Below are 18766 nucleotides of genomic sequence, written 5' to 3'. Positions count from 1 at the left end.
TTACGTTTCCTGAAACCCCAGAGTGCTGGTATGTTCTTAACCATGCTATGAAATCAACGGTCCTGTGGCCACATGGCACAAAACACTAAGTTCTGATTCCATGGCTAATATTTTAGTGAAACCTCACTGAAAGTGATACCCATGAACATGCTGTCCATCCTGGATGGCCATTCGATCTCTGCACACGAGAGATTCTGTGTCCTCCACAGAATGCCTGTTTATAGGAAGGTTAATGTTCGATTCAAACAGGTAAGCAGAAAGATCTTTTCTCCAAGAAGTCTATGCCAATTTTTGCTTTTAAATAAACGACTTACTAAAATTCATCGGTAAATTTTACATCTAGAAAAAAAAATTTCTAGCAAGCACCTAACATCTAGTTAGTTGGGTTCCTACTCTTTTGTTTCACCCTACAAACTGCGGGGTTGCCTTTCTTTAAAACAAAAACCCTCGAGATTAAGCAGCAGAACATCCGTGTCTAGGAGACAGGAGTGACAGCAGATGTAGGTGAGTGGAACCCGTCTTCCGGAATCGGACGTGGCACCCGAACGGGCTCTCCAGTTCGCCCGGCTCTGGCTCCCCCCGCCCCTTCGCTGTGCTCCCGTCCCCCGTGGGGATTTTCACGTTAGACCGCAATTTCCTAAACCCCTGCCTTATCCTTCAGATTAATTTTCCCAGAGTGGAGATACAATTTCTTTCCTTTTGGGCTCTGCAGTAATTGAGACTTTGTTTGCAGCAGTACTTTTGACGTCTAGTACCCAGTGGCCCAGTGGTCCGTCCTGGTCGGTCACCCTGCCCTCCCCCTGAAGTCACAAGACAGGCGAAGTCCGCACATAGGCCTGCATTCGTGCGGCCGTGGCGTCGGGCTGAAATCTCCAGGTCCAGCGTTCGTCCTGTCATTGTGCTGGCATGCAGTTTCTGAGCTGGAGATAGGGACCTTTTTAATTCTAGTTTTCATTACCTGGATATGAGACTGTTTTTATGTGATGTGCATGGTGTCTCGTGGCTGGAGTTTGCTTTGTCTTACAGTGTCTGTTCTCCTCGCATTGTTCAAGCACTTGTTTGAAAACAGATGATGTGTTGTTCCACTTAAAGCACACTGAAACTGACAGCAGAGAAGTGGCTGAAGGGGTCTCGATCTGACATGAACAGTTGGATGTTCTTACATTGTCCCAGAGGAGGACAGAGACGCAGATGGACTGTCTTACTTCACTAAATCTCGAATTCATGTTGCAATATTAGGGGAAACTATAAAAAGGCTAAAACTTCAAATGATTAAGGGTAAAAAGTGGAGTTTAGAAACGTAATTCAAAAGAAGTGAGGAGGGAAAAGGGGAATAGGAAAACACAGTATAAAAAGAAAATACAATCTAAGCTGGTGGAAGGGAAATCAGATGTGCCTGTCACTGTGTGTAATAAGTGGACCCAACTTCCTGACCAGCAGAGACCATCAGAGTCCGTGGAAGAGTTCATCCCAGCTGTATGCTATTGTGTTCATGAGAGACACACCCTCTTACGAATAGGGAGTAAGACATAAAAGAATGGAAAAAAGGAATGCTAATGCAAAGAAGCTGTTCCATAACAGTATCATCCAAACAGATTTCAAAGCAGAAATAATTCCTAGGAACAAAAGGGGCCACCACATTACTGAGAGAAGAGAGAGCACCACCAGGAAAACGGGCCGATTGAAAACCGGTTTGCACCTGATTAGCCTCAACACAAAGTAATGAAGATGCACAGAAATGACCAAAGGTGTCATCGCCACACAAAACTGTAAAGTGGCTCTTTCATCAACGATATCAAAGAGGAAAGGGAAACCTCTCCGGCAGAGAGAGCACTCGGGCTCCAGGAGGTCGTCCGGCCGCTGTCTCAGCTGCTTAGCTGCCCTTGCGGGGTGAAGGTGGCCCTGGACCACATGTAGACAGATGGCCGGGGCCGGACTTGTCACCCACCCCTCCCAGCTGGTGTCTGTCGTCCCTCATCTGTTGGATGCTTATGGTAGAGCCCCCCACCTAACAACTGGAAATGCATGTTATCCTCGAATAAGCACAGGGCATGTGCGAAAATTAACCCCTGCCAGCTCAGAAAGTAAGACAACATCTCTCAAAGCGTCAGATCCTTAGAACACAGTCTCTGACTGCAGGACGGTACGTCCAAGATTGATAGTGGAAAACATGGAGAAGCCTTGCAGACAGAGGCACAGAGAAAGCTCGTACCGTGAAGAGGGTGAGTGATGGACAGAGGCTCCTCGTTGCATGAAATAGTGAACAGCGAAAGGGAGAAAGAGGTCGTGAGTGAGGAGAACACTTTGTAACGCTTGAAACTGACGCGATTGCGATCCAGGTTATATTAAGGATGCCAAAAAAGCCTCGTTAGCAGTGCGGGAACTACTGATGAACACAGAGAGATTCTTTACGAAAATAAAGTTCACAGTGTCCGGTGAGGGTAGGAGCAGTGGGGACACTGACAGGGCCTCAACGAGCCAGCTGCTCTGGTCACCGGGATCTCATCTGGCCACCGTTGACTGGACCACAGCCTGTGTCCCACTCATGCTATGAGCCGGTCTCCACCACCATGCTGTGTGGAACTGATGTGCTCCTTCTGATGGGTCCCTTTACAGGTGGCCAGAGTCCATGGTCACCTGTGCAGCCAGGTCCAGAGCTCCCCACACCCCCGGTGTGCCAGGTAGATACGGCTCTTCCTGCACGTCATGGTGTGAGGAAGGCTGGGAAGGCTGTTCGTGGGTCCTCTGGAGCGTCTGTAGCCGCATCCTGTACCAGTCTAAAGCTGGAGACCACCCCTAGCTCCGTAAGGGAGGGACGGGAACACAGTGAGGTGGTCACGCAGCGCATAGCGGAGAGCTGCGAGATTAAATGGGCCGCAGCTGCGCATGGCATCGCAGACCCAGTTCATGATGTAGAGAGGAAACACCACTGTTTCCCCCTGAAACCGGCAAATGCTGTCAGGATGAAGGTGCTCAGAATACTCCCACCTTTAGGCCGAGCCCTCTTTAGGAGGCACTGGGGGAGAATCCAGTCCTGAGCTCACTCTTACTGTTGGCAGAATCCAGTTTCCCGGGGCTGCCGGACTTGGGTTCCGTCCCTGTGCCCTGCCAGCAGCCCTCTGGGGTTCCCTTCCTCCCGCCTTCCTTCTGATCCCTGCACCCTCGGGCTCAGTGGGGCAGCAGCGCTCCCTCCTACTCCAGAGCCGTCTCTCCTCTCTGCTTTTAAAGGCTCTGAGCCTCTCAGTGAGGCCCACCTGGATAATGGGGACCCCAGGGTCGGCAGAGTGAAATGAGTCACATCTGCAAAATCCCGCTTTGCCACGCAGCAGAACACACCGAAGGCTCACACATTCACAGTGCCACCCACACTTGGGAGGGGCCCCAGTGACCACCATCTGCAACCACACTCCCCCCTGGCCCCCACCTCCGGGTTCCCCAGTAGACCCTCCTCTCATGAGAGGGTCCGTGCAAGTCCCAATCCTGCCGTCTGAACACTGTTGGGCCCTGGGTGTGACCCACTTGGTGCGGCCCCTGGGGCCTGGGGGTGGGAAGCGACAGTGAGGAGGGGCGGCCGGGCTGAGGCCCACCTGGTGGCAGCTGCCCTTCCCTTTCCGAAGCGGCACATGTGGGCAGTGGACGTTTCCTGCAGCACCTCTCGTTGGGAGCCTCTGCGGGCCTGTACTCCGTCCCTTCAGTCAAAGCTGGCACTGTTTCTTTCTGCTGTGCGATTTTCTCAAGAACCCGGGGTCTGTGCGCTGGCTGGGGCCGCTTTCACGTTCCCTGGTCCCACTGTTGTCCCTGGGACTCTCTTGTAAGCTGTCGGCATGAAATTCTCCAAGTTCTCACACAACAACCAGAACTCACACTCACTCTTCAAATGGTCCTGAGATGACTGAAATATTGCAGAATCTTGTCCCTCTATCCCAAGATCTCACGTCCCAGCTGCTGCCTGGTAACCGTCTGCGTGAATGTGGGGTGCTTTCCGGTTTCAAAGATGTGAAATGTTAAAAAAAAAACGTGTCTAGGAATTGGTGAAATATATCCCACAAGCGTGTGTACACTGTCATTCACTGATTCATGTAGGAGGGTGAAAACTGTGTATATTTGAAAACTTCTGCTTATTTCACCAAACTGATACATGTGCATAGTTACAGCCTTATTTTCTCACTGTGAATTAAAACCCAAAACAAGCAAAACGCAAAGCGTTTCCTGCCCTGCCTTCCCCCTCTTCCCAATTTTATGCTCCCAGAGGGAATCCCTTTCAGCTGTGAGTGATTTCTTTTTTGGCATTTAATTCCACATCTTAAAATAACCAACTTATCCTACTCTACTTGGTTTTTTAAATTCTGGGCGTTATCTGGTGGCTTCCTGCCGGGAGGTGCGGCTCTTCTCAGCATCCCCCTGTTAAACACCGAGCGCCCCCCCTCCCCCCCTCCCCCGCGTGCCCTGTCCCAGACTCATCATTTTGGTTAGATCAGTGGTCAGGGCTCACTTTTTTTTTTTCTTAAGAGAGGGAGAGAAACATCGATGTGCGAGAGATACATCAGTTGGTTGCCTCTTCCACACCCCCAGCTGCGGACCCGGCCTGTAACCCAGGCACATGCACTGACTGGGAATCAGACCAGCCACCTCAGTTCACAGGCTGGCACTCAATCCTCTGAGCTATACCAGCCAGGGAGGGTTCACACTTTGATGAGCAGGGCTAGCTTTCACACCTGAAGACCGGTATATACAAAGATTACTTTTCCTTCTTGCTCAACTCTTAGTTTCTTTGAAATGAGTTATTGGCATTATTGCTGGTTTTCTTCCTCTTTTTCGTGGTACTTTGCATTGATTCAGTATCCCCCAACTCTCTGCCAATTTTCTTACCTGTTTTCACAATGCTCAGATAGATGGGTGACATATTTTATCTGTTGCTGTGTTCTGGAGCCTTCTGCCTGCGGTGCGGGCTGGCTGCTCCAAGAGCCCTCCCCTGTCGCCGCTCCCCAGGGGGACCCCGCCCTGGCTGTTCCCTCCTCTGAGGTTGAGGCCACACTCATTTGGGTGGAGTGTCTCCTCCGAGTGGCTTCCCAGGGAAGGGCACTCAGGGGTTGAAGTTGCTTTGCACTGTGTGTGTCTCAAAAGACCTGTGTTCTGCCCTAAAGCTTCGGTGACAGTTTAGCTGGGTATAGAGTTTAGAGTGAAAATAGTGTTCCTACCTGGCATTTGGAAGGCTGAGTCCATTCCTTTAACTTCCCACACCCCCATGAGAAGTCGCAGCCGTTCTGACTCTCCAGCCTCCCCTGGAAAGTCACGTGGTCTCTGTGCTTGGCTGCCTCATAGGCCTCATTCTGAAAAGTCAGTGTGTTTCTTGGTGTGTTCTCACACTAGCGTTGGGCTTTCCCATCTTTATTTTAAAAATTATGGGTGTGCCCTGGCTGGTGTAGCTCAGTGGATTGAGTGCAGGCCTGTGAAGCAGAGGGTCACTGGTTTGATTCCCAGTCAGGGCACATGCCTGGGTTGCGGGGCAGGTCCCTGGGGGGGACGCATGAGAGGCAACCACACTTTGATATTTCTCTTCCACTCTTTCTCCTTCCCTTCCCCTCTCTCTAAAAATAAATAAAATATTGTTTAAAATGATGGTTGTACCCATGATCATATTTATGTTCCATTTTCCATAATTCTTTTTTAAAAAGGTTTTATTTCATCTTTAGAGGGGAAGGGAAGGAGAGAGGGAGAGAAATATCAATGTGTGGTTGCCTCTTGTGTGTCCCCTGCTGGGAATTGGCCTGTAACCCAGGCATGTGCCCTGACTAGGAACTGAACTGCGGTTGTTTGGTTCGCAGGCCCGTGCTCAATCCACTGAGCTACACCAGCCAGGGCCCATTTCCCATAATTCTTGTTTTTATCAAGGTCGTTGAAGTGCGTCCCCTGTGCACCCCCCCATGGTGTGGCAGACTGCCGCGGTGCCCAGGGACTGTTACCATTCCTTGGGTGGGGTCTCCTGGCTCCTCCGCTGGTCGGGTCCTGGGTTTCCTGGGCTGCCACGTGGTTTTCTGGTGTTTTTTCTCTCCTACTTTCTCTTCTTGGTCTTTGTGCTGCACTTTCAGAGCTGTTTCCTCAACTCTCTGTTCTTGCCTGAAATGAGTGGAGGTGGGGGCAGCGGGGAGCTCATCTGAGAACAGTGGGGGCCAGTCTCGGGTGGGAGTGGGGGGCTGTGGGGAACAGGTAGCCCGGGGGCCAGCCCCGCCTACCTGGGTCAGGGGTGAGGGCGGGCCTTGTGGCGGACCCAGGAGTGTCCGCAGGCGGCAGTGCCCGGTGTCCGTCAGGGAGGGCTCGGGGGCCAGATGCGGCCTTGGGTTTCAGCCGAAGAACATTCCCGGTCTCGAGGCACTGCCCAGCCCCAGACGGCTCTGTTTCCACCTGCCACTGACAAATGGCTTAAGCATTTTATCTACTCAGTTTACCCATTATCTTAATTAGCTTATTAGTTCCTTCTGGAGGGGGGATGCTATTCCCTGATTAAATCTCTAAGTGGTTCGAGAAGTTCCAAGTTTTACCGTGGTGACAGCGCTCCTCAGCACTTTAAAACGTAATTTCCCCACGTTCCACAGTCAGACACGGCCGTGGATGAGAATGTGGGAAATAAAGGGAAGTAGAAAGAAGAGAGCAAAGACCACCCGCACAGTCACCCCCGGGAGAGGGTCGCTGTCGGCATCCGGTGCCCTCGACTGCGGGCCTGTCTTTGTGCTGCATGGATTTCCTTCTTCGCTGAACCCACCCACGCACACAGTTCTCTGGCCTCCATTTTTCTTGCTTCCTGTGTGTTTCCTCGCACTTGAGCGTCGTTCACGGGGCCAGTGAGTGCGCGCCCCTGGCCATGTCCCTGTCAGCTTTTCAGACTGTTTCCCATTTTTCTCTATTTATAAATAACGCTTATTATACTAACAGTCCTGTACAAAAAATGTTGGACTTCTTTTTGATTATTTCTGCAGGACGTTGACTTAAAAGAGGAATTCCTTCGTGGGAGGCTGGAGACAGCTTAGATGTAGATGTATTGACATCTAACATTGATGTAGCTGGCAGCACCGTGACAGCTGTGTTTAGAGTTGGGGCACCACGTCCAGCTGGCAGCCACCCCAGCTGTGGAGACTGTGCCCTCGCTTTATCCTGGGCGCCAGGTGACTCTGTCGTTAAGCGTCTCTGCCAGTTGGACCGGGGAGAAACATATCTCGCTGCTTTAGACTGTGTTCCCTTTACTATCTCTGAGGGGTTTTTTTTAATCCTCACCGAGGACATGCTTATCAATATTAGAGTGAGGGGCAGGAAGAGAGTGAGGGAGAGAAATAGTTACCACCCGAGGTTCAAAATTGCAACCTTGGTATGTGCCCTGACCGGAGTCTAACCCGAGACCTTTACAGCCAGGGCAGGTTGAACTGGTTGAATTTCTCATGCTGTGCCTCTCTCCCCTTGCTGTCCATGTCTTTGCCCTGCAACACATCGGGCACAGGAGGAGCAGATGCAGAGCGGGGTCCCGGGTCGTCCTGCACCAGGGTCCAGCCGAGAACCACAGTGCTGTAGGCGGTGCGATGCTGGGGGCTTTGCTCCCTGTAAGTTTTCAGAAATCTGCCCCGGCGTCCGGGCAGCCTGCCCCGTGTTCTTGGAAGAGAAGCTCTTGGGGCAGCCATGGCGACAGTCAGGGTCCAGTTCGCAAGGCAGGAGTGAGTCACAGGCATCACGGCCACCAGCCGCAGCCCGGGCTCCGAGCCTGAAGGGGGCGTGAGCCGCAGACACGCGCCCAAGCCGTGTGCGGGCCGTTTAGCAGCCTTCAGCCCTGGGCAGCGGAGCAGAGGGGCCCGGTACACCTGCAGGTTGGACTTATTGTCCTGAACTCGGTGACGTCCAGGAAAAGAGCTATTTTCCTTTCCGGTGCTGCTCCGAGGCCAGTGCTGAGTCCAGAAGAGGGCTCGGATGACAGTCACTAGCCGTCTTCAGAATGGCTTCGCCGCCCTGAGAGCACACAGAGGCCTTTCTTTGGGCAGCAGCGGGGGCCCTGGGCACCAACTTCTTGGGGAGGATTGCCTGTGAAGAGCCATGTGACCCGGGATGCCACTGGCCCCTTCCAGGAGGTTGTGACGCAGTGGAAAAGGAGCTGTGAATTCCTGCCCCCAGCCTAGTGCTGGAGGGTGCGGTTCTGGGCGGTGAGGCTGCAGAGCTGGGGAGGGATGCTCCGCGGGGGCCCATGTGGGTGGGGGCCCAGGACCTTTGCCATCCTGGCAGGGCCACCTCCTGGGGGCAGGGCCTCTCCCCTGGCTCCCGTCAGAGGCAGCCTGTTCTGGAGCATCAGGCCTGCACGTCACTCTGATTCCTTAAAATACAAAGAATAATGTATATGTACTTAGAGTTTCTAAAAATCAAATGAGTGAAACACACAACAAAGTTGCATACAAAATGCATCCTATTGTGGCTCCTGAGCCCTGGCCCTTCGACGCTGGTGCGGCCACCCCAGGACCCGAGAAGGAGCCCTGGGGGCAGCCTCTGCAGCTCCCCAGGAGGTTCTGAGCGCGGACAGGGCTGAGGACCACTGCTGTGGGTGGTGGGGTCAGGGACGCAGGCCCTGAGCCCTGGGGGGCATTCTCAGCCACTGGGTGGGGGGCAGGACCCCGCTGCAGGAGTGGGGTCCAGTGCCTGCAGCCCCAGGCTACACCAGCCTCAGTCAGCCCGGCCTCATCTGGCCTCTGGGAGCCCCTGGGAATCTAGGAGGGAAGGGGACTTTCTCTGGCAGTGTGGCTGCCCGGGAGCCCCAGGACTTCCAGAAGGTGGGTCTGGGGCACATCTGGTCTTGTAGTGCTGTCCCCGGTGCAGGACAAGCTTGGGTGCTAGGACATCATTTGGTATGGCCCCATGTTTGCGCAATGCGCTGGGAGCCCTGGGGTCTGCCCTTCTTAGGAGAGTAGTGGTAGGACAGGGCTCGTTCCCCCTGCTTTCCCTGCTCCCCCTGCCCTGCCTGCTCCACCCAACCTGTCATTTCCCCCTGCCTGCTTCCTCTCCACCCGCGCCCCCCCCCCCCGCCATGCACCCCCACTCCCCCACCTGCCCCTCCTGCTCCTTGCCCCCATGCTCCCACCTGGCCCTCTCCTGCCTCCGGGCCCCCCTGCCCAGCTCGCTCCCGCCCGCTGGTTGCTGGCCTGCTCTGCAGCAGGCAGGAGCAGCAGCTGCGCGCACTTGCGCTGCGGCTCAGCCTCCTGCCTCCTGCAGCCGGGCCCCTGTGGGCTGCGGACAGACGAGCAGGCTTCCTTCTGGAAGGGCAGATCAATCGTAGCGCTTGCTGGCTCCATCCAGCGCCCGGTAAGGCAGCGCCTGGGCCCCCACTCTCCTGCCCCACGTGGGTCCTCTGGCTTCAGTTTGGTTTCCTTCGGAGCAGCCGTAGGGAGGGCTGCTGCAGAGGGGACGCGGGGGTGGGAGGAGGGGGCTCAGGAGGAAGGCGCTGGGGTCAGCAGGGGCTGGTGGTGGGAGACTGGTGCTCCTGAGTTCAGATGGCTTCTCAGCTTCCCTGCAGAATTAGTGCAAAAGGGTGCTTCTAGGATGCGTGTGTGTGTGTGTGTGTGTGTGTGTGTATGCGTGTGCTCTGACTGGGCACGGCCTCGGGAAGGAGCATCGAGATGTCCTAGGCGACCGCTGGATCAGAGGGCTGTTTTCTGCTTCCTCTCGGAGAACAGGGCTCAGAGCTCCCATTGCATCAGTTACAGCATGACGCGTGCGCACAGGATTGCATGCACATGGGAGTGCATGCACACAGGAGCACACACACATGGGAGCACACGCACAAGTGGGCCGGCAGGATGGGCCAGGTGCTGAGCAAGGGCCTTGGGGTGAGGTGGCACCTGCACGGTGACCCAGCAGTGGTCGACACTGTGCTGGGTTTGCTGCCCTGAGGGGAGGGTCGTGGGCTGACAGCTGTGCCCCCGGCACTCCTGCAGGCTCTCCTGGCTCTCCGGACAAGAGAGCCAGGCTGCCGCCCTGCTGCTGGGCTCCAGGGCTGTTGGAAGTGCCCGGCCTGGACAGATGGAGTGGGTGGGCAGAGCCTGCGGGCTCTCCCAGGCAGGCCTGCGGCCTCTGAGCTGGTGTGAGAGGAGCTTCCCGAGATCGGGGTGACAAAGGGCCCTGGAGGGGGGTTCTGGCTTTTTACCCTGCCTGCCTCTCATTTCAGGGATAAATGCCCAAGCCCGGAGACTGCAGCGGAGTCGTGCCAAGGGAACCCCAGCCCTGGCCTTGGAGGGTGCCCAGAGTCCCCCTGAACCCCGGCTGCGCCGCTCGGCCAGCGAGACCAGCCTGAGCCCTGCTGCCGCCCAGGAGCCCAGCCGGGACACCATGCGCCACTCCCTCTACGAGTCACCCCACCTGCTCCTTCTGCAGGGCTACAGCCAGCAACACGTGAGCCACGCCCCCACCCCAGCGCCTGCCCCGCCCCCCACACCTGGCCACCTGAGCAGGAGGCTGGCCTGTGTCCCCAGAGTAAAGGCCTCTTGCTGTTGGCTAAGTCAGCTGTGAGTGCCTGGCGCTTTGGCTGTGATGGGCTGTGGCAGCGGGGTGGCTGGGGGCCATCATGTTGGGCCGGTCCTAGACTCTGGGGAGGGGCTCTTCAGTCCTCAGCTTCCAGAGCATTCTCTGTCCAGCTTACGGGAGGAAGCCCAGGGAGAGGGCTGTGTGAGGAGGGTTGCCCAGCTCCTCACTACTCACCCCAGCAAGGTACTTGGTGCCCTTCACAGGGGACCGTCCATCACCATCCTCACTGTGTCTCAGGCCACTTCCTACCCTGGCTTTGGGGGCTAGGGCTCAGGTCTGTGTCCTCTCTCATGACAGTGGGTGCCTGGTAGGGGGCTGCCCCCTCAGGGCACAGGGAAGGCCTCCTGCCCCACCCCGGGGATGTCGTGGCTGGAAGGGCCTGGTCTGAGCCACAGCATCTGGTGGCTGCCCCACAGACTCCTGCTGTCCCCTCAATGTCTTGTTCACTCCTGTCCTCCTCACTGAGCACCCTCCACCGTGAGCCAGCTCCAGGGCACACTTGGTGACACAGGGGCTCTGGGGCTTGGGTCCGAGGTAGCCCTGCCTTGGCTGTGCAGGGGGGCAGCTAGGGAGGCCCTTCCACACCTCAGCATGGAGCCGGGGTGGGGCTCAGCCTGTGCCTGTGTCCAGGCTGCCTGCATGTGGCCTCTGCATCCCATGCTGGGGCCTCCCTGGGTTTCTGGCCGGCCACGCAGCTGCCCTGGGAAAGGTCCTCCCAGGGCAAGGTGGTCCCCCATGCGGGATAGGCTGGGGCATGCAGCCAGTTGGGACGGGAGTGTCCCAGGACAGGGAAAGTCGGGGACAGCAGCCCTAGGTCCCATGCCTGGGCACCATGGACACTGCCGCTCACCGGGCAGCATCCACCCCTGAGGTCGGTGTCTGCCTTCCAGGACAGCCTGGTGTATGTGCTCAACCGGGAGCGGCACACGGTGGGCCAGAGGACGCCCTCCAGCAAGCCCAGCATCAGCCTCTCAGCCCCCGACATCCTGCCCCTGCACTGCACCCTCCGCCGGCTGCAGCCCTCGGGCCGAGAGCAGCCCCGCGGCCTGCTGGTCCTGGAGCCCATCCCCGGGGCTCCTGTTGCGGTCAACTTCTCGGAGGTGGGTGGCCAGACGGTGGTGCTGAGCCACGGCGACCTGCTGTCCCTGGGTCTCTACTACCTGCTGCTCTTCAAGGACCCAGCGCAGGCCCAGCCGCTGCCCGCCCAGGCCCTGGCCCGCCTCCGGGCCCTGCCGCACAGCTGCAGGATGTGCGGGGCCCCGCTGCGGACCCCGGGCGCCTCCCGGCCCCGGCCGCTGCGCCTGGAGTTCGAGCCCGACTCGGAAGACGCGTTGCTGCAGCGCATCATGACGCTGGTCGAGCCAGGCGGCGACGACCACAAGCTGACGCCTGCCTTCCTCCTCTGCCTGTGCATCCAGCACTCGGCCACCCGCCTCCCGCAGGGGTCCTTCGGGCAGCTCCTGCTCAAGATCGCCCGGCTGATCCGCGAGACTGTCTGGGTCAGTCTCAGCCTCAGGGGTGATGAAGGGGGCACAGTGGGGTTGTGGGGCAGGGGGCTGTTCAGAGGCTGTCCTCTGGCCGTGAGCCAGCCTCCTGGGCCTCGCCATACCTCCAGTCTGGGCCGCGGCTTTGTGAGCTCTGGCCCTGTGTCCTCCCCATGCCCGGGAACACAGTGCCGGGAGCCTGAGCCTCCGCGGGGCCTGGGTGCCCCATGCTTCCCTCTGGGAGCAGGTTGACCCCTGCTGACCCCCCACAGCAGAGCCCTTGTCAGGTTGGTGTTGGGGCCCAGGACCCACGGTCAACTTCTGTGCACGGCAAACCTGCCCTCCAGGGCCAGGCTCCTGCACTGCAGCCCGAACACCGTGGGGCGCTGAGCATCCCAGCCCCACCCACTACACGCCTCTCCCGGAGAGTGGCGCCCTTGAGGGTGGCCCCTGAGCCCCTGCGGGGACCTGTAAATGCCTTTGTAAACGCACAGGCACAGCATCACGGGCTCATTCACTGTGGTGACATTTGTGATAAGTGTCAGCAGAACCTCCATTCTGGCCTTAGTGAGTGTTTGGCTGATCTGTATGTTTCTGAGAAGGCCGGGTGTCGAGTGAGCCAGACAGACGGCTGTGAGGCTGTCCCACGGCGGGAAGCAGGCCGACCGAGTGCTGCGGTGCACAGGGAGACCACCACCCGAGGGGACGCTGTGCGTCCCAGCCGGAGTGCGTGGTGTGGAGCGTGAGGCCGCGTTTGCTGGTGTCCTCCCGTGGCTTCCTGTTTGCTCACCTTTGCCCTTCTCCTCTGTGCCTGCAGGGGAAAACCAAAGAGCTGGCGGAGAAGCAGGCCCAGCTGTAAGTGTCCCGTCCCGCTCCACCCCTTGGGCTCTCAGCTTCTCCTGGTTCCCATGGAGCAGCACCCACGGGGCGCAGAAGCCACCGGGCCGGCACTGGGCCCTGTCACACTGTCCTTTTGTCCCCGGGTGGCCACTGTTACTTCTCTAATCGCCGCCCAGGAAGCGCTGTGCTTTTGAGGCTTCCCGAGCGCGTGCATGGGGCAGACAGGCTGGGCCCCCTCGGAGGCCGCCTCCCTCCCCCCACACACCCTGGTTGCTGCTGATGGGAGGACTGACCCCCGGGGACGACAGCAGCCCGATGGCATGAGAACCCCCGTGTCTGCCTTCACGGAGGGCTTCTACCTCATGCAGCCCCGGGGCCTGGGAAACCACAACAGTGGAGACATGCGTGTCCTGTGACCCACCTGTCCCCATCTTGAGGGGACACTGTGAAGAAGTGCCTCCGCATGGAGGGCAGGGGCCTGCCCTGAGGCCTGGTTGTGAGCACAAAAGTCGGAGGCGACCCACGCACAGGTCTGATGCTTGGCAGGGGACAGGCACGGAGGACGGTGGGGCCGGCCCGCCCCAGACAGGCCCCCCAGGGCCTCGTTCTCCAGGACCCCGGTCACCCTGTCACCAGGGTCCCTGACGGGCACCTGCGCATGCACATTCCTTGCACACGCACTCTAACAACATGGGCAGGTGGGAGAACGGCTGACTCGGCTGAGAGCCCTTGCTGACCATGGCGGCTCCTGGCGCCCTGCCCGCGGAGGTCTGTGGACGTGGACGTGCCCCCGCCGTCGGTGTCAGACACATTCCGTGGCTTCCTCCCACTCCTGAGCCTCGCAGGGGTGGGCTGCCGCAGCGTGGTCCCACGGAGACGCACGTGCTTTGTGAGAGGGGCCCCCAAGTCAGCGCCCGCCTCTCTGTCTCGGCAGCCAGGAGCCCCCGCCCCCAGCAGGCCCTGCCCTGGCCGGCCTGCTCCCCGACCTGCAGCACATCCTGGTGTGGATGGCCAACGCCATCGAGCTGCTGTACTTCATCCAGCAGCAGGGCCCCGTCTACATGCAGAGCCTGGAGCAGGAGCTGGACGCCACGGGTAGGACTCTCGCGGTGCTCCCGGGGGTGGGGTGCGGTCAGCGTGGCCCCACGGTCGGCGCATTCCCAGGCCATCTCACAACAGGGGCAGGTTCAGGGCGGGGCTTCCTCTGAGTGGAAGCAACACTGACCTTTGGGCCCACCTGGAACCTGACCGCGGCGCACTGACACTCTGCTCCTGTGGTTGTATGGGCTGTCCCACTGTTCTGCCTGGGAGGCCTGGGGACACTGGTCACTCGTGTGCATCCATGGAGGGAACGTGGGCCCCGAGGCCCCGAGCCGCCATCCCATGAGTCACCTGCCCTCTCAGGAAGAAGGCAGGTCGTCCAGGAGCGCTGTAGGGTAGTAGTGCGTGTGATTCCAGGGCTTGGACGTGGGATGGTGTGGGTCTCCGGGTTTGTGCAGAGTTCAGGACACTCTAGGTGAGAGAGTGACTGGCGGGTGGTCGGGAGGGCTTCATGTGGGAGGAGGCATTTGGCTGCGCCTGGAGGCCCGCATGGGCCTTCAGTGGGCGTGTGCTGGGTCTGGAGAGGCGTGACGGCCCCTGGGACGAGGTCAGAAAGGAGCGGCAGGACTGTCCTGCAGTGGGGGCGTGTGTGACAGCCAGGCACCCGGGGGCAGGGCCACAGCCACGCATGGACGAGCTCAGGTTTGTTCACACAGCCTGTCCCTCCGAGGTGGCAGACAGAGCCTCTCACGTCCTCGCCTCCTGTTTGCAGGACCTCGGCTTCTTCTGGGGGCCCAGGCTGCAGCCATGAGGTGTGCTCAGGGCAGGGAGGGAAGGCAGGCGGCAGGAAGCCAGGGGATTGCCGGGGCTCTGCGTGGGCAGGTCAGCCGGACGTCTGTGTGTGTTCAGCTGTGTCTCCTGGGAGGAAAGAACCTGGCAGGACAGCTCGCAGGCTTGCGGCTCCAGCCCGTTTCCCCGGGTGGACGCTGTGAGAGGCCTTACACCTCCCAGGATAGGGGCGCTGCCCTCTGTGCACAAGGCCTGTGTCCCAGGTGGCCTGTTTTCTGGCTCCCCAGCCGGGGGCACGCGCAGCCACCGTGCCGAGTGTGCGGAGCCAGGGTGCCTGCTGCAAGGCCCCTAGTCCCCTCGAAGGCCCCACCCCCAAGGGCCAGTGTTGCTGCAGCGGCTCCTGAGGGACGAGGCTTTGCTGGACTCGGCCTTGGCCAAGGAGCACGGGGGCCTCTGGCCCGTCTCCATGTACACACTGTCCTGAGTGACGCCGGGAGCTGGGGTGTGCGCTCGGGGAGCCCCATTAATTCAGGTGGGAGATGCCCCTGTGACTTTCGGCCCAGTGTACACGGGAGTGTGACCTTATGCAGAGGCGGTGGTTCGGGGCCCCCTCTGCATGGCTGAGTGTGCTGCGTGGGCACCCGCAGCTGGCTGGTTTTCCTGGGAGAGCAGCAAGCACTGCTCGCTCAGCAGCTGCCTCCGGTCTCAGCAGCAAGTTATTTTTGGTTGGGGAGCCCGAATGTTGTGTTGCCCAGTGGATGCTGGGAGAGGGTCCCGCCTCTGTGAACCCCGGGACCATGCCGGCCGGCAGGAAGGCTGCAGCAGAGACCGTGCGTGGCGCAGGTGCTGGAGAGCTCAGAGGAAAAATCTCGTCAGCCAGAAGGTGTAAGGGAGGCTCGGCCAGCGCGGCCGGCGCACAGCCCTGACCTCCAGCAGGAAATGTCTGTGGGGAGATTCTGAAACCAGGAGTGTCCTGTCCAGAACGCTGGGAAAACTGCTTTCCCACTCCCCAGACGGTCTTTCTGTCTGAAGCTCTCATCCAGGAGACCTTGTTCCTTCGTGCAGGCAGACGAAAGGTTGGCCCAGCCCAGGGCAGGGCTTATTTTACCCATTTGAAGTCCTCCTGCAAGTCTCTGAGGCCCTGTCTCAGCCCCTGTAGCTTTCGGGGTCCTCAGGTTTTTGGGGTCCTCAGGTGCTGGGCGGGAGGGAGGGGGAGGGAGGCTGCAGGCAAAGGTTTGAAAAGGCTTCGGTGGGGGTCGGCTCCATCAGAAGCCCCAGCCTTGCAGGTGCCGTGTTCCAGGTTTTAAATGAGGTCAGAGTGGCCCCGGGGCATCTGCCGGGAGCCTGCCATGCTGTGTGCACTGGGGACCCGCTGTCCCTTCTTGTGCCATCTCTTCCCCCCAGGGCCCTGGGCCCACAAGAGGGTGACTGTCTGCTTTCGGCCATCGGAAGCAGACACTCCACTCCAAGGGGAAGAGCCTTAAACAGCAAAACAGGGAAACAGTGGCTGTCCAGATGTTGGCGGGAAGGGGCTTGTCCAGATGTTGGTGGGGTTGGGCTTGTCCAGCAGGGGGATGGTGGGTCTGTGCTCCTGTGAGGCCCAGGCGAGACCCGGCAGACCCAGCGCCGCCCTCCAGCCCTGAGCAGAGCCTCTTCCCCGACTGCTGCATGTCCAGCTCAGGGCAGCAGTGGATGGGCAGGCAGACTGGTGTCTTCACCCCCCTCCCCAGGAGGCTGGCCGTCCCCTCACTCACCCGGTGCCTCTGCACCCCGCAGGCTCGAAGGAGTCCCTGTTCTCCTGCGCACTGTCGGCCAGCGAGGAGGCCATGGCGGAGCTCGAGGAGGTGGTGCTGTACGCCTTCCAGCAGTGCGTGTACTACGTCTCCAAGGTGCCCTGCGCCTGCCTCTCTGGGCATGCTCGGGGCCTGGAGGGGGCTGCACACCTCCCCCCGCCCCGCCCCAGAGGGTGGCAGCCCCGTGCCCGGTCCTCCTCCCCACCTCAAGACGCTCAGGGGTCTGTGGGCCCTTTGCTGGACCTCCTGTGTGCCTCCCCAGGTCTCCTGGAGTCCCTCCACCCCCAGGCAGCCGTAGTGGGAGCCCCGGGGCGCACCGTGTTCACAAAAGCCCCGAGGCCTGTGCCCCAGGCCCCTCCAACCGCTGCCGTGTCTCCCTCTCGCCCCCAGTCCCTGTATGTCTGCCTCCCAGCCCTGCTGGAGTGCCCACCCTTCCAGACGGAGCCCCGGGAGAGCTGGTGCGCGGCCCCCCGGCTGCCCGAGGAGCTGCGCCGCGTCGTGTCCGTCTACCAGGGCACCCTGGACCTCCTGCGGCAGTCCCAGGTGCACCCCGAGGTCGCCTCCCAGGTGCTGGCCTACCTCTTCTTCTTCTCCAGCACGCTGCTCTTCAACCAGCTCCTGGACAAGGGTGAGGGCCTGGCCGGCTGTGGCGACCTCACTGGGGGTGGCTGGCTAAGCCCTCGCGATGGCTCCTGAGGATGCTGGGCCCTGGGCCGTGGCCAGGGTGTTGCAGAGCACATCTTCATAGGGACAGGGGCTTGGTCAGTGCCGGAACAGGGCCCCTCAGGCCTCTCCTGGTCCCCGTGGCCCTCACAGCCCCTGTGGGAGAGGAGGGAAGAGGCTCAGAGGGGCAGTGTGACCTCTGACCCACTGCCCTGCTGCCCAAGCCCGGCACTGCAGACGCTGCCCTGCTGCCCTGCCTGGGGGCCCTGGGGCACTGCTGGGGCCTGTAATTGCAGGGATGCTCACCCAACACATGGGTGCCATCGCCTGGACTTCCCAGGCTGGGGCGGGGCCACAGTGCAGGATCAGGGTGGGAGCAGGGGGGCTCCGCTGTCGACTTGGACCTTGTCCCTGTGCACTTGGGATGCGGTGACTGTCATAGCCCCTCCCTGCCGCCTTCAGTCCTGCCTCCCAGGCCTAACCCCCTGCCCCTCACCCAGCTAGCGGGGCCCACAAGCAGGTGAGTGACAGAGACCATGTGATGTCTCCCATCAGTCCTCTGAGGCCCGGAGCAGGGTGGACAGGCACAGGGGACCAGCTGGGGCCTCGGGTGAGCAGCGGGCCTGCTCTAGAGGGGCAGCCTGGGCCTCACGGCCCTGCCCCCCTCCCCAGGCCCCTCTCTGAGTTGCTTTCACTGGCCCCGAGGCGTCCAGGCCTGCGCCCGCCTGCAGCAGCTCCTGGAGTGGACCAGAGGCGCCGGCTTTGGGGAGGCCGGGGAGCACTTCTTCCGGAAGCTTTCCTGCACCCTCAACCTGCTGGCCACTCCCCGTGCCCAGCTCATCCAGGTAGGAGAGGCTCTGAGAGTCTGGAAGGCGGTTTGTAGGTGGGGGTGGGGGAGCCACAGGCCAGGCTGGCCCTGGGAGCCTGGCTGCTGGGCCTCAGAGGACTTGAGAGCTGCTCCTGCCTGTAGGCAGGGAAGTGCCCCCAGTGTCCCAGGATGTGACCCCACGTGGCGGGGGCTGTGCGGAGGCGATGGGAGCGAAGAGCCTGAGATGGGAGATTGCCCTGAGGCAGCCCACGGGCTCAGTGCGGCCACAGGAGATCTTCAAAGTGGAAGAGGATCAGAGAGACGCGACAGAAGGGGAAAGAGGGCCCCGGCCCGCTGTGGCAGAGCCAGGTGCCTTGGGTCAAGCACTGGCTGCTGGGAGCCGGGGACAGCCCTCAGCTGGAGGCCGGCCCAGAGACGGGGGTGGCCCTGCATCTGCGAGGGGCTACACTCTAGCTGCGTGGTTAGACAGTGTGGCCCTGCCTGGGGCCTCGGGAGGGGCGTTGCCTTGCCGGCCTGGGTTCTGGCTGGATACAACCCCAAAGCGGTTAGGCGTGCGTTCCTGTTGCTCCAGCTGCTGCATTATGGTCGTCAGTCACCACAGCTATGGGGACTAATACGCCACCTCACCCTCCCTCACCAGCTGCCGGCACAGTCGTCACAGATAGTCTAATGAAACCAGCCCAGTGGTGTCCCCTTCCTGCTCGGCATAACCCCACTGTGCCCCAGGAGTGACTGGGAGAGCGTTACGGGGCAGTCTGGGAGGGACATGCGGACCGAGTTGG

The 18766-nt window shown here is 60.0% G+C and overlaps 1 protein-coding gene across 5 annotated transcripts in view; it reads left to right on the top strand.

Moving 5' to 3' along the window:
- Nucleotides 1–18766, top strand: part of RADIL (Rap associating with DIL domain) — a 41719-nt gene that overhangs the window by 17484 nt on the left and 5469 nt on the right. For all 5 annotated transcript variants that reach the window (XM_053656997.1, XM_053656996.1, XM_037137930.2 and 2 more), the window contains exons 3-9: nt 10190–10413; nt 11436–12044; nt 12847–12884; nt 13804–13964; nt 16476–16588; nt 16883–17120; nt 17828–18000. In XM_053656997.1, coding sequence (XP_053512972.1) covers nt 10190–10413; nt 11436–12044; nt 12847–12884; nt 13804–13964; nt 16476–16588; nt 16883–17120; nt 17828–18000 — 1556 coding nt within the window. The remainder of the gene's footprint in view (nt 1–10189; nt 10414–11435; nt 12045–12846; nt 12885–13803; nt 13965–16475; nt 16589–16882; nt 17121–17827; nt 18001–18766) is intronic.

The sequence above is a fragment of the Artibeus jamaicensis genome, unplaced genomic scaffold, assembly GCF_021234435.1.
Source record: "Artibeus jamaicensis isolate MK-2021 breed Jamaican fruit bat unplaced genomic scaffold, CSHL_Jam_final scaffold_3151, whole genome shotgun sequence".
Lineage (NCBI taxonomy): Eukaryota > Metazoa > Chordata > Mammalia > Chiroptera > Phyllostomidae > Artibeus > Artibeus jamaicensis.
Note: the sequence above shows the minus strand (reverse complement) of the source record. Positions and strands in the feature narration are given on the sequence as shown.